The sequence below is a fragment of the Mastacembelus armatus genome, chromosome 12, assembly GCF_900324485.2.
Source record: "Mastacembelus armatus chromosome 12, fMasArm1.2, whole genome shotgun sequence".
In the NCBI taxonomy this organism is placed as follows: domain Eukaryota; kingdom Metazoa; phylum Chordata; class Actinopteri; order Synbranchiformes; family Mastacembelidae; genus Mastacembelus; species Mastacembelus armatus.
In genome coordinates, this window is record NC_046644.1 from 14127143 (window position 1) to 14139943 (window position 12801).

The window sequence follows — 12801 nt, forward strand, 5'->3', positions numbered from 1 at the left end:
TGTAAGAAAATAGGAAATACCTTGAAATGAGAGATTGTGTTTGAGATTAACCTTTTCAATTCAAATTCGAAAATTCAAAGGATTAGAGGATTACTGAATTTCGTATATTAAAGCTTCCAAGTTAGTAAAGCTTTTCTTTTCCACGATGTGACACATTCTCCTCAGACTTGCGTCAAACAGGGATTTCAAAAGTTTCCCTATTCACTGTCTTATTAATTAATGGTGGCTGTGACCTCTGTAAGATTTTTCATTTCTCTTTTGTCTTAGTCATTCTCCTCCTCTTTGTTAGACCATATAGGCATTTGTGTCCACAGGCAAGTGGCAGAAGTTGCTTCAACCTAATTGTCTTTCTCTACTCGTACTGTCCTCAAATGACTTTCTCTCTGTCTCAACTCTCTCCTCCCTCCCTCCCTTCTTTGCTTCTCTCTAGCTCTGCCCAGTCTCTGTCTCCGTCTGTAACTGTAGCCTGTGTTTTTCTCTCCCTCCCACTCCCTGCGACGTATAGATACTGCATTGATCAGACACACGCGCACAGACACATGCACACACGCGCACACCGAGCCTCCCACTCCTTTCATCATTGATTCGCTCTGCTCTGCTCTCGCGTTCTCCCTCCCCATTCTCCTTCTCCCTCTCTCTCACTCTGTGTCTTTCTCTCTCTATAGCGGCACTTGTTGAATTCAACCCTTGGAGAGTAGAGAGAGAGAGAGGAGAGAAACAGAGAGATAATGACAGGGAGGCAGAGGGAGGCTTTGAGACAGCACTAGGACAGACAGTGAGCAGAGAGGGGCTTTGGAGGATATAGAGATAGAAGATAAAACTGGGAAAGATAGACAGAAAAAAGTCAGTCAGACAGAAGAGAGAATTATATTTGAGACAGTGGGAATGACACTTTAAGTGAAAGAGAGAGTCGAACAGACGGAGTTACATCAGAGGGCTCTCCTTCCATCTCTAACTACTCCTCTTCTGTCCTGGTCCTGGCTGCTGCTGGTGTGTTTGTGTGTGTCAAGGCTCCATGGTATGTCTTAACCAGAAGACTGGCTTACACAGGTCAGAACTGTCTGGGATAACAGTGAGCGCTTTTTTGGTGCATTTGTGCATGTGTAAGAGACTGTTAGCAGGGGAAAGTCTGCTGGTTTCTCCAGGTGAGGGCTTGTGTGCCAGAGCACACAGTAATTTCCCTATGCAGCCTGTACTCTGTGTGTGTGTGTGTGTGTGTGTGTGTGTCTGTGTCTGTGTTTATTCGTGCGCACTTTTATGTAAGTAAGCCAGTGTGCATGTCTGTCTGTATGGAGTGCATGAAGTGGGAGTGAGAGAGAGTGTGTGTGAGAGAGGCGGTGACATTTTTTTCAGTTTGTATTCCTGGAAACTGTTCTGCAGCATTGCTCAATAATGAAACTAGTGCGTATATGTATGTGTGTGTGGGTTGGTGGGAAGAAAAAAAAAACAATGACACAAGGTTCAGGAAAGGAAAGAAGATGCAAATATGCCTGGATACTGTTACTGAGAAGGAGAAAAGGGTCCAATCAAAGTTACTATCAAATTGTGTGTTGCACTGTTTTGTTTTCAAGCCAAAAGTTTCTAATGAGGACAGATGCTGACAAAGGCATAGAGTCGCCAGTATCATGGAGAATGTATGATGTGAAGGAGTGACTGTACTGGTCCCTCAGAAAAGTTGTTGTCAAGGCTGAAAACAATATGTCATCAAAGTCTGCAGGAAAAAATTAGCTGAAGTGCAATACGTGGAATGAGTCCAAGGTTCGTGGAATTTCAGTCATGTAAAACAGCCGTAAGGTATTTCATAGCGCTCTCATGTACAGCATATATGGCATTGTATTCAGCTTTTTTTTTCTCATGGACTGACTTGACTCCTCCTTTCTCTCTCCTGCCTCTACTCCCTCACCCACTATCTCTGCATATCCATTTGTCTTTCGCACACCTCTCACTTCTCTCTCAACTGTATTCATTTTCTCACTTCTTCTCAACTCTATTTTCATTCTTGCTCTTTGCTTCCTTTAAGATTCTCTCTCTTCCCTTCTCGCCTCTCTACCTGCCTCTGGCATGTCTTTTCATCTTTCACGCATTTTCTATTTACTCCTTCTTTATCACTGTGTTTCTTTTCCCCGACGCATTTTCCATACCTTTTTTTTTTTTTTTCTTTACAGATGCCTCTCTCACTGGCAGAGTCTACAGTGAATATCTGAAACCCCACCTTCCTTTTCCTCTGCAGCCAACATGTCCCAGCTGCTCCATGTGGAGATCCCAAACTTTGGAGCCACAGTTCTGGGCTCCCTGAATGAGCAGCGCCTTCTGGGACACTACTGCGATGTATCCATCCTGGTCAAAGGTCGGTTAGCAGAAAATCTAAAGATTTTATTCTGGTTACAGAACATTCGATTTTTAAATTACTGTCTTCAACATCTTCTGTTCTCTGTTATATCTGTCAACCAGGTCAGGCATTCAAAGCCCACCGGGCCGTTTTGGCTGCCAGCAGCCTCTACTTTCGTGACCTCTTCAGCAGCTCCACCAAGACCCAGTTTGAGTTACCCTCATCAGTCACACCTGCTTGCTTTGAGCAGATACTCACTTTCTGCTATACAGGGAAGCTAACAATGGCAGCTAGTGAACAGCTGGTGGTCATGTACACAGCTGGCTACCTCCAAATTCAACATATAGTTGAAAGAGGCATGGACCTTATGTTCAAAGCAAACTCACCTCACTGTGACTCGCAAACAGCAGGGTCCTTAGAGGAAACAGGATCCGAGCCACAGAGTCCTTGTAATAATGGTAACGGCGTAGCAGTGGCTGCCCTTTTGGGAACCCCGGGCTGGTCTTCATCCCTACTCACGCCACAGCGTAAGATTAAACTAGAAGGGGGTGACCCAACACCCTTGACAATACCCTTGACACAAAGCAAGATTTCATCTTCGGAGTTGGGGAGTCGGCTGGCAAGGGCCAATTCACTGTTCTACACAATGGCTGGAGGGACCGCCATTCCTGGTTTACCTCCTTACCACCTTCAGGGGACCAGTGGAGGTGGAACAGGAGGAGGAGCAGGAGTAGAAAGGTCCAGTCCTGGAGCATCTAGTCTGCCCACCACTGACAGCCCTACATCCTACCAGAACGAAGATGAGGAGTTTGAGGAAGAGTCCTATGATGGGATCACTGAAGATACCTACAGTCATCTTTATGGACGTTCTGCTAATCCTTACGGAAGTGAGTAATATGTTATATTGATTTATAATAATCTTTGTGGAAGTGTTGCAGTGTTTAGATATGGCATATCACTCACCATTGAAGGGTTACTATAATATTTACTGTAATATTTTTCATCAATAAAGACTTCTCAAAGTACAGTATGTTCTCAGTTATAGTCAAAAACTGATATATTTTTATCTTACAGCAAACTCAAGACTATTGTATTTCCCCACATTAACTTTTGCAGTATTTACTTCCTAATTCCACTAAATTACATGTGTAATATTCAAATGAGAAAATACAGTTTAAAAAGTGTATTACTTTCTCAGTTGCCCTTCGCTCAGATAGAGGAAATTAATTTGATATCAAACTGATCTAAAAGTGAAACTTAGCATGACTTGCACAAATATATAATCATAAATGCAGGGGTTTTAGAACATAGTTGCTCCTTGTTTAGACTTGTTAAGAAAAAATATGATGCACATTTGTTTCACTCCAGTTACATTATTTAATCTTTCATAAATCATGTATTCTGCGCATCTTGAAAAAACAGGATGTTGTGCCTCCAGTATGTGTGTGGGTTCTCTCAGCTTTATGGAGTTATGATTGGATTGTGCATCGTGACCAACAACACACTCCTTATCACAGCTACAGCTGGTCTCTACTGTTTTTTGGATTTGTTTGTTGTTGTTTTTTTTTACATTATATCATATTGGTAGACATTCCTTACACATGCAGTCATTGACATTATATGCGTTTGTATTCACATATGAATACACAAACTGGACACCAGTGGATAGTCAGAAATTCAAAGTCACATGGACACACATACATACACATACACGCAAGCACACACTTTCCATCATTATTAGCATCCTGCAGCACAAAGGTATCACACGGGTTTGTCAAATTCTAGAGTTTCAGATATTTATGAAACCCACTCTATCTGCAATCAGTCAGAGCACCCCAGGGTGACATTGTGGGATATTTGATAACCATTCACAGTGTGTGTGTGTGTGTGTGTGTGTGTGTGTGTGTGTGTGTGTGTGTGTGTGTGTGCGTGTGTAGGCATATGTGTATGTGCAGATCAAATGCATTAACCCACACTTTTCTGTGTACAATGTGTTAATTAATGGATTTATTTCTCCTGTGTCTGTGCATGTGCATTTCTCGTGCTTAGGGGAAAGATTTTTGTGAGTAAGAACCTCACACGCAGCTTTGGATCTGTCCCTCTCCAAAACTCAAGCTGCTGATGCAGCACCATGACTTATCTGGGATACATCTGCAATACTCTAAAACATTTATGAAACACAATGAACTTGTATGAGATTACACGAACCTGCTTTCCTAATTCAACTGTATAGCCTCTATTTCAATAGGGAATACAGAGGGTGTGGGTGATAGTGTAACTTTTTTTCTAGTTTATATTCTGATGAACAAATGTATATCACAAAAGCCTTTTGGTTTTCAAATGCCTTCTGAACCCTTTCTATTCTTGCTTGGTTTCATCAGTCCAGGACAAGCCAGAGATGGCAGCAGTGCCCTTGGCCTTAGAGAACCGCAACTGTGTCCTGATCCGCAGGGACCTAGTGGCACTGCCTGCAAGCCTCATCAGCCAGATAGGCTACCGCTGCCACCCTAAGCTCTACACTGAGGGGGACCCTGGGGAGAAGCTGGAATTGGTAGCTGGTAGGCACACACATAACCACAGGCATTTCTGTGCACAGATTTACTCACTCGCATTTTACCACATGCAAAGAATCATTTAAATATAATGAATTTTGGAAGTATTAGTGCCCATACACTTTGCCCACATTTAAAACTCTAGGCTGACCATCACTAACTGAGCAAGGAGAATATTGATTGTGAAGGTAATCCACAGCCCAGTGACCTCTGTTGTCCCTTTTTATATAGGAAATGCATGAATTCAAACTGCTTCTGACCAGCATGAGAGAGCTATCAGAGGTTAATCTCTATCTGCATTTATTTGTGTAGTTATTTGTCTGCACTTGTAGATTTAATATACATCAGCACCAAACTATGTAATTAAAACACTGTTATAAATGACATTCAATTTAATTCATATACCTAATAAGCTTGTTCACCAGTGCCTGACCCACATTCAGACCCAGGTCAGGAGGAGGCATACGAAGTCAGGTCGGATGATGTGCAAGGAGTCATTCAAAATGCCATAGTGTGTCAACATCAGTATGACAATACAAAAGGGATTTAAACAAAGCTGCAGCATCTTTCTACAGAGATTGAAGACTGTGACAGAATGACATCCATCTCTAGTAGTCTTCAATCAGTCCTTCATGGCAGAGAAACTAGACAGAAGTCATTGTGAAGTAAAGAGCATATGACAGCCTGCCTGGTGTTTGCCAAATGGCCTTTACAGGGAACCCAGAGTGATTGAAAAGATTTTTAGGTGTAATGAGAGTGACACTGCTCTTTGCAGTCAAGCCAGATACTTTCAAGGAGAGCAGGTACATCTCAACATGTATCTAATATCATGAATTATACTGTAAGTAGAATGAAACACAATTGAAATGTATAATTCAGTTCTGTATTCTGCAGATTTGATGCAAAATACAGTGCATGAATGTGAAAGAGATGTTTAAAAAAAAACTCCAAAAACCAAGTAATTTAATAGTGTGATGTTTTTCTGGCCTCCAACTTTGATTCCTTTCCCAGTTTCCCCCCACTCCATTTTGGACAGCTAAAGCTTTGTTTAACTCCATTAAAGATCTCCTTGAACACGACTTTCAAATCTACCGAAGGACTAAAAGACGAACTGGTAATTGGAAACAAAAGACAGCTCTAGAGTCTTCAGAGACAAAGAAATGGGTTGTAACATGAGCAGTTTTTTTCATCAAGTCTTCTTTTTTCTTACTTCACAGGTACACAGGTGTTCATGACTCGAGGCCAGCTGATGAACTGTCATCTGTGTGCTGGCATCAAACACAAAGTCTTGCTCCGCCGCCTGCTAGCCACATTCTTTGATAGGTGAGTCTAAAGACATTACCAGATACAGTTTTTATTGGTCTTTAAGGACCTACTGTAAGATTTGAGTTCTGTGTATGACTCCAACACTACCACTGCTGTCACAAACCAACTTTCACACTCCATCTGTGGCCATGTTGTGCAATGCGGTTAGTTGTGTGTGTTTCCATGTTTCTACTGTATCAGCCTGTTGCTGACTCTGCCCCCTGGTGTTGACTCTGTATCCTTGCAGAAACACTTTAGCCAATAGCTGTGGGACAGGTATCCGTTCTTCTACTAGTGATCCCAGTAGGAAACCCCTGGACAGCAGGGTCCTCAACGCTGTCAAACGTAGGTTTATTGTCCAAATTATTTTATGTAAGTGACAGAGTTGGCAAAAAGTAGAATTTGTGTATATGGCGTTTGTTGTTTTCTCTCTTTTACAGTCTACTGTCAAAATTTCAACCCTAACTTCAAGGAGAGTGAAATGAATGTGATTGCTGCTGACATGTGCACAAATGCAAGGCGTGTCCGCAAACGATGGTTGCCTAAGATCAAGTCAATGCTGCCTGATGGCATGGAGGTGTATCGTGCAGGAATGGGCATGAGTGCTGCTGTGGGTCTTGGCCTGGCACTGGGTACCTCACAACCAGGAGTACCACTCCCCTTTGAGCCCGACTTCAAAACCTTAGAGCAAAGGTTGTATCCAGATCGCAAGGACCCTCTCAGGACTCACCCACCACTGGCAGAGGGCAGCCCTGGGTCTGTGGCAGCTGGAGCTGAGGCTGAAGGTGAAGGTGAAGGAGTCACCCATGAGGAACAGGAAGAAGATGAGGATGAAGCTGGATTAGAAGGTGAGGATGGATCACTAGGGGCACCAACTTTGGTCCCAGGAGCTGAGGCAGGCAACTGTGGTGACACGCCGCCTGAGCAGGAAATGGAAAGTTTTGGACAAGGTCTGAGGGTAAATGGACAGTGAATGTCCTTGTGAGCTGCCTCTCACATTGTGAAATCTGAAACACCTCGTCTTTTGTTTGTTTGTTTGTTTTTTTTTTGTTTGTTTTTTGCTTGCTCTTTTATGCTAACATCTTGTTCACCACTCTTTCTTCTCCTCTGTGCTGCCTCAACAGGAATTATTCAGCACAAAAAGCTGTGCTCGTGGATCATACTATACAGGAATTAGTCACACATGCATGTGCACACATGTGATTGTGTACACGCATTCCTACTGAGTAGAACAATGAAAGTAGAAGTAGACACAGGCATGGCACACTGAGAAAATCAATGATTTCTGCTCCTCCCTTTTCTTCATATATTCAGTATTTACTCAGTATTTCAGCACCTGCAGCAATATTACAAGAGCCTGATAGCAGAACAAATGGCTGTAATGATTTATCATTTTAGTGCAATACAAATGCAACAGCAACAGTTTATGGAGTGTGGTATAATGGTTTGGAAAATGATTCTGTTTTCTTGGAAAGCTCCATCTGAAAATAACCCCTATAACCTTGGAAAAAACAGATCAGAGAAACATTGCAGCTTATTTTTCAGTGTTTGACCACTTTCTATCACATTGTTGTGTGATAAATATGTAAGGATATATAACAACAGTTGTCTTATAAATGAAGATCAAGTACTGTATTAGCACTGTTAAACAGTACAAGTCTATTTCCTGTTAAATCAGTATGTCATGACAAATTTATAACAATGAGAAATGGGTTTTCTGTGAAAGCTAAAGACTTCTCCAAAATCTGTCACATGGAGTTTTTTTTCTATGTATATTTGCCCATGACATAATGGATTAGATTGTCAATGTGATGCCTGTGTCTGCTCTAAACTACCCCTCCCAACCACACACACATGCACACACACACACACAAATCGCACATCTACCACCTTATGATATTAGCCTTTTAATATTTGCACCAATGCATTGAAATACACTGTTCAAAAAAATGTAGTAATGCTTTTGAACTTGAACTAAAATGACATCATTATGTCTTGGAGATACAGAGAGAGACCTGAACAAGAATGTGCACTAAAATCCAAGCTTGCATGCATGAATATAAACAATGGATGCAGAGAATTCTTGAAAACAACAAAGCCACAAACCTGCATCTAAATAAGAAAACAGCTACTGTTGCCTCAAGATATGCCATTAATAAGCAAAATAACCTTTTTTTCCATTTCTTACTGGGGTCTGACCTCAGTCTGATATGTGTTTGAACTGACTTGGGTGTGACCCAAGATCAACTGTGACGCAGTATCGATTGGATTTTCTTTTTTAACTACGGAGCATGCTGTCACCATGGTTAGAGGAGACTGACTATATGGAGTAGGAAGAAGAAGTGCACTACACTGAGTGGTAGAAGAAAAAGTGCCAGAGAGAAGCGACGTTTCACCTTGACGCGGTGATGTGATTAGAACCAAGGCTATGTAGTCCTGCTTCCATCCTGTTCTTATGGTGGGCTCAGGGTGGTTGGGGGGTAAATTATTAAATAATAATTATAAGAGCAATTTCTGGTGGTTTATTGCTGTTGCACTCAAAAAAGTTTAAAGGGTGGGAAACTATGGAGTTTGGCAAAATGTGACTGTGCTAAAGACTGAAAATGTCCTCCACATCACCCAGATTAGAGGACTGTGTGTTTGGAAAGGAACAAATGGTCTAAGAGTGACCTTTGCTATAGAAGGGGTGGAGTGAAGCAGTGTCAAACAGTGACTTAAACCTGTATTTGGTATTTGTCATTTCTTTTCATTTTGTTGATATTTGTTTTCATTCTTTCTGCCATGGGACACAGTCCAAACAGCCTTTTTCTGATTTTTTTTTTTTTTTTTTTTTTTTTTTTTTTTTGTCTTTGGTTCTAAAAGATTCATGTTTTTAGGATTTCTCTGTTTTATGAGTTTATTTTTTCTGGGTAACTGAATGAACCTGAAAGAACCAACTACCACAATTTTTGGAGATTTATGAAGTGGTGGAAAAATAAAATGAATTTCCCATTAACAACTAAGCAAAAAAAAAAAAAAAAAAAAAAAATACAGTATATGCCCTTGTTTTCTTATCTGTTTATGCTTCAGTGCTGCAACACCTCAAATGCTGAGCCAGGTTATTCTCTATCTGTGCTCCACATATCTGGTTTCGGGTTCTTCTGGGGAAGCTTTAAGATGGCCCTGCACAAGAAACACAGGGCTATTATTGCACTAGGTAATAATAAATGACGTTTACAGTATCTTTTCTTTTTCTTTTGGAAGAAGGCTGTGATAGAATGGTTGAGATGATGGATGAATGTAAACTGTAGCACTGCTTTGTTGAGGGCTCCAAGCCTTGATTGAATATGGTAAAAATACTGAATCTCTTTTTTTTTATATGACTCACTTGTTTTCCTCAATTGTATTTAAAATGGGCCATAATATAAACTTAATCTGACTGTGAGGCTGAACGATGTTCAAATCTAAAGTTTTAGTGATTTTTGTGATTTTTGAACTGATGTGAACAGGTCTTCCAATGTGGTGAAAACCAAGGAGAATTTCTCAAGTATGTAGAAAACTGAGCAACGTTGAAGTACAGGTTTTTATTACTCTATTGTTTATACTCTATTTATCCCAAAAGTTATGTATGTCTATAATGTTGAAGTCACATAAAACTGCAACATCCTGAAAATTTCTGTATAGATATACTTTTAGGCTTATCAAATTATTTCTTTATCTCATTTTTAATTTATTAAGCTTCACTTCCTAAAGTTGCTCTTGTAAAAAAATAATAATAAAATAAAGATATTCAGATGTTTATTGAGCCACTACCTTAATTGCTGGACTTTTGAGAGGATCCCCTGCGCAAAATGATTTTGTTAATCAATGTAATGTCTTCCCATGTATATGTGTATAAATTCATTTGGGCTACAAAATAGCATTCAACTTAATCAGGCTGCCATCCTAAAATATGGACCCACTAGTACCCCACTGTTTAACTGTGTATTAAGAGTATAACATGTACACTTAATATGTTTTTCTCTCTCTGTATTTTCACACAGGATAAATCTATGCTTTTGGTTTATACAGTGGTTTATTTTCAAACTGGCAGAATTATGCATAGTCCATACTATTTAAACAAAGTAGTAAATAATATATGACAGAATCATTGATATACTCCACAGAAGTTATAAAGGGTTGTGAAGCGGTGCCTTAGACACAGTGATTGTGTGATTTCGAATGTTGCGACGTGCACCATAACGTTATGTTCAGAGAGTAAACACAGGACCTGCTGCATGGTGGTAGAATAGAGACACTGACAGTTTTTGTTTCCTTTACTAAAGCTGTAATTCTTAAACTTTAAAATTGGCCTCCAAGAACCTTTGCTCAGTATAACATATGTAATAATTGATTAACTTATTTTCTTGCTTTGTGTTTGCCAGCATGTCATTATTTAAAGAGCAAGTATGCTATATCATCATCCTAATTCAACTGAACTCATTATAACATAGTTGCTGTACTTAAAAGCATTCAGCAGCCAATGAACAACATCCTGGATCCCCTACACTTAAGATGTTGCATTTGGAAAGCTTGGCTTTGAATAATCTTCCTCACGAAACAATCACTCACATGAAATGATTATTTAATTATTTTGATGCATTTTATTTCTGTTCCACTGTTTTTTCTGCCTAAATCCACCTTTGTCCCAGCCAACAGTGTCTACCAAACATTTTAGGAAAATCCTTTCTTGCTTTTCTTTTGCTTGAGGTTTTTTTTTTGTCATTGTACAAGGTAAATTTTAACAATATTGCTGTTGCACTAAAAGTGAGAAATTCTCAGAGAATGTCACAGGTAACCATTGGGAGGACGGGCTCTATTTGAGGTGGTTGAAAGAAAAAGTTTGGTAAAATATGTAATGTCATGGAATTTACATGAGTGTCTGTTTCACAGCAAACTCTTTAGTTATAAATGAATTTTTGAATTTAATGGCATACAATTTTTGCTTGCAATTTATGCCTGGATGAAAATTATAAAAACAAGAGTTAAGATGGTACTTTAGATTGAAAATACCCTATTTTCACAAATCAATTGTCACTTTTTAAAACCTTACATAGTGCTCTGATCATCCCCAATTATTGTACAAATGATGGGCAAAGTAGTTTTTGTTCCATTGAATGCTTTATCCTTAATACATTTATATGCAAAAAGACATCTGTATCATAAAATGCATGCCATTCAGACACTCACTCTAACCCAATGAAACCTCTGATCTTTATGCACCATGTATTTTATGCTGAATAACTGTTGTCACTGTTAGCAAAGACAGACAGTGGAGTCTTGCAATGAGTAGGGTTGTATTTTTATCACACACCACAGCCTTTTATTGAATGTTGCTGTAAAATTTAATCTCTTGTAAAAATGACAGCAAAGTAGTGATGTAGAGGATTACACAGACTAACTACCCAGTTGAGTGTGCATTTGAAGTGTCAGCAGACTCAGAGAAAATGCACTAAAAGTTTAAGTATGTATGTGTATGTATTTGTCCTTGATCCTAATGCCAGCACTTTAGAACTACTTAGAAAGGAGGAAGAAAATTGAAAAATGTCAAGAGTGACTGAGGGTGAGGTGAATGACATGAAAACGGAATCTTTAAAGCCATGTGTTCAGAGCGCTGACAATCAGAATAGGGATGAGATCCAAAGTGCACTATGGGAGATCTGATGTGACTTGCTGTGCTCTTGCTATTTGTCTTTTTCCAGCTTTCCTTGGTCTGTGCTAACTTAAGAGTGAAAGGACATTGTGATGTTAACTCCAGCCTTCTTGGTTTTAAGTGTGTCTCTCTGCAACAAGGACTGACAGATATTTGACTCATACCTTGGTGCTTCGTGAACAGAGCTGTCTCATGTTGACAAGGACCACATCTGTAATGCTCTGGTAAGAATGGGCCAAACTTGGTCCTATTAAGTCTGGGCTTATAGGTATCCTCTTGATTGGACAATAGTCCATAGGACAAATGAGGATTTTATCATGCAACCCTAATCTTTAATCGTGGTAATGTTTTTTCACTATCAACAGGGCTTGGACCAGGCAAACTGGGATGGGACAATTTCAGTGTTGATACTGCTTTATGTTTCAAATGAAAAATGTTAAAATGTTTATGCGCCTTCTGACTCAAGCATAAATAATATATATAACAGAAATGCAAGTTGCCACTTTTGATGTTGCAAAAGAATCTACCTTTTCCCATCATTATTTGCCATCACAAGTTTCTGTTATGTAGTCCAAGAGTACCTGATTTCTTTAAATGCAATACAGAAAAATCTGCTTTCTAATAAAAGTCTTTACTTCACCATGTACTGCCCTCCCTTTTCTTTTGTCTCTGTTTCAATGTTCACATTATTTCTTAAAAATACTTCTTTTCCAGATCAGAAATGACTACCCTCTGGGATTTACACAGTACGGATCTCCTAACACCTTTCACACAAGATGATCTAATTTCAAAAACTTGAACCTCAAGGAAAATTAAGAATAATCATTATCAGTATATTTTTCTAACTGGTTATCAGACCTGTGTGCTGCCGCTCAGTTTGTTCAGCTTTCTAAGACTTTAACTGCAAAGTTATCAGTCATGCTTAGCCCTGTTAGACTGATATT

General features: G+C 39.6%; 1 protein-coding gene across 9 annotated transcripts in view; it reads left to right on the forward strand.

Moving 5' to 3' along the window:
• The window catches only part of nacc2 (NACC family member 2), a 28767-nt gene extending 16271 nt beyond the window's left edge, over window positions 1–12496 (forward strand). For 3 of the 9 annotated variants that reach the window (XM_026296856.1, XM_026296855.1, XM_026296853.1), the window contains 6 exons: window positions 2166–2347; window positions 2452–3216; window positions 4711–4887; window positions 6099–6204; window positions 6434–6531; window positions 6627–12496. In XM_026296856.1, the coding sequence (XP_026152641.1) occupies window positions 2236–2347; window positions 2452–3216; window positions 4711–4887; window positions 6099–6204; window positions 6434–6531; window positions 6627–7159 (1791 nt within the window). In that variant the 5' untranslated portion in view covers window positions 2166–2235 and the 3' untranslated portion in view covers window positions 7160–12496. Of the gene's footprint in view, window positions 1–552; window positions 1051–1122; window positions 1146–1185; window positions 1759–2165; window positions 2348–2451; window positions 3217–4710; window positions 4888–6098; window positions 6205–6433; window positions 6532–6626 lie in introns of those variants that run through there. The other 6 variants (XM_026296859.1, XM_026296854.1, XM_026296852.2 and 3 more) reach the window with 6 other exon arrangements.
• The last annotated feature ends 305 nt before the right edge of the window (window positions 12497–12801 follow it).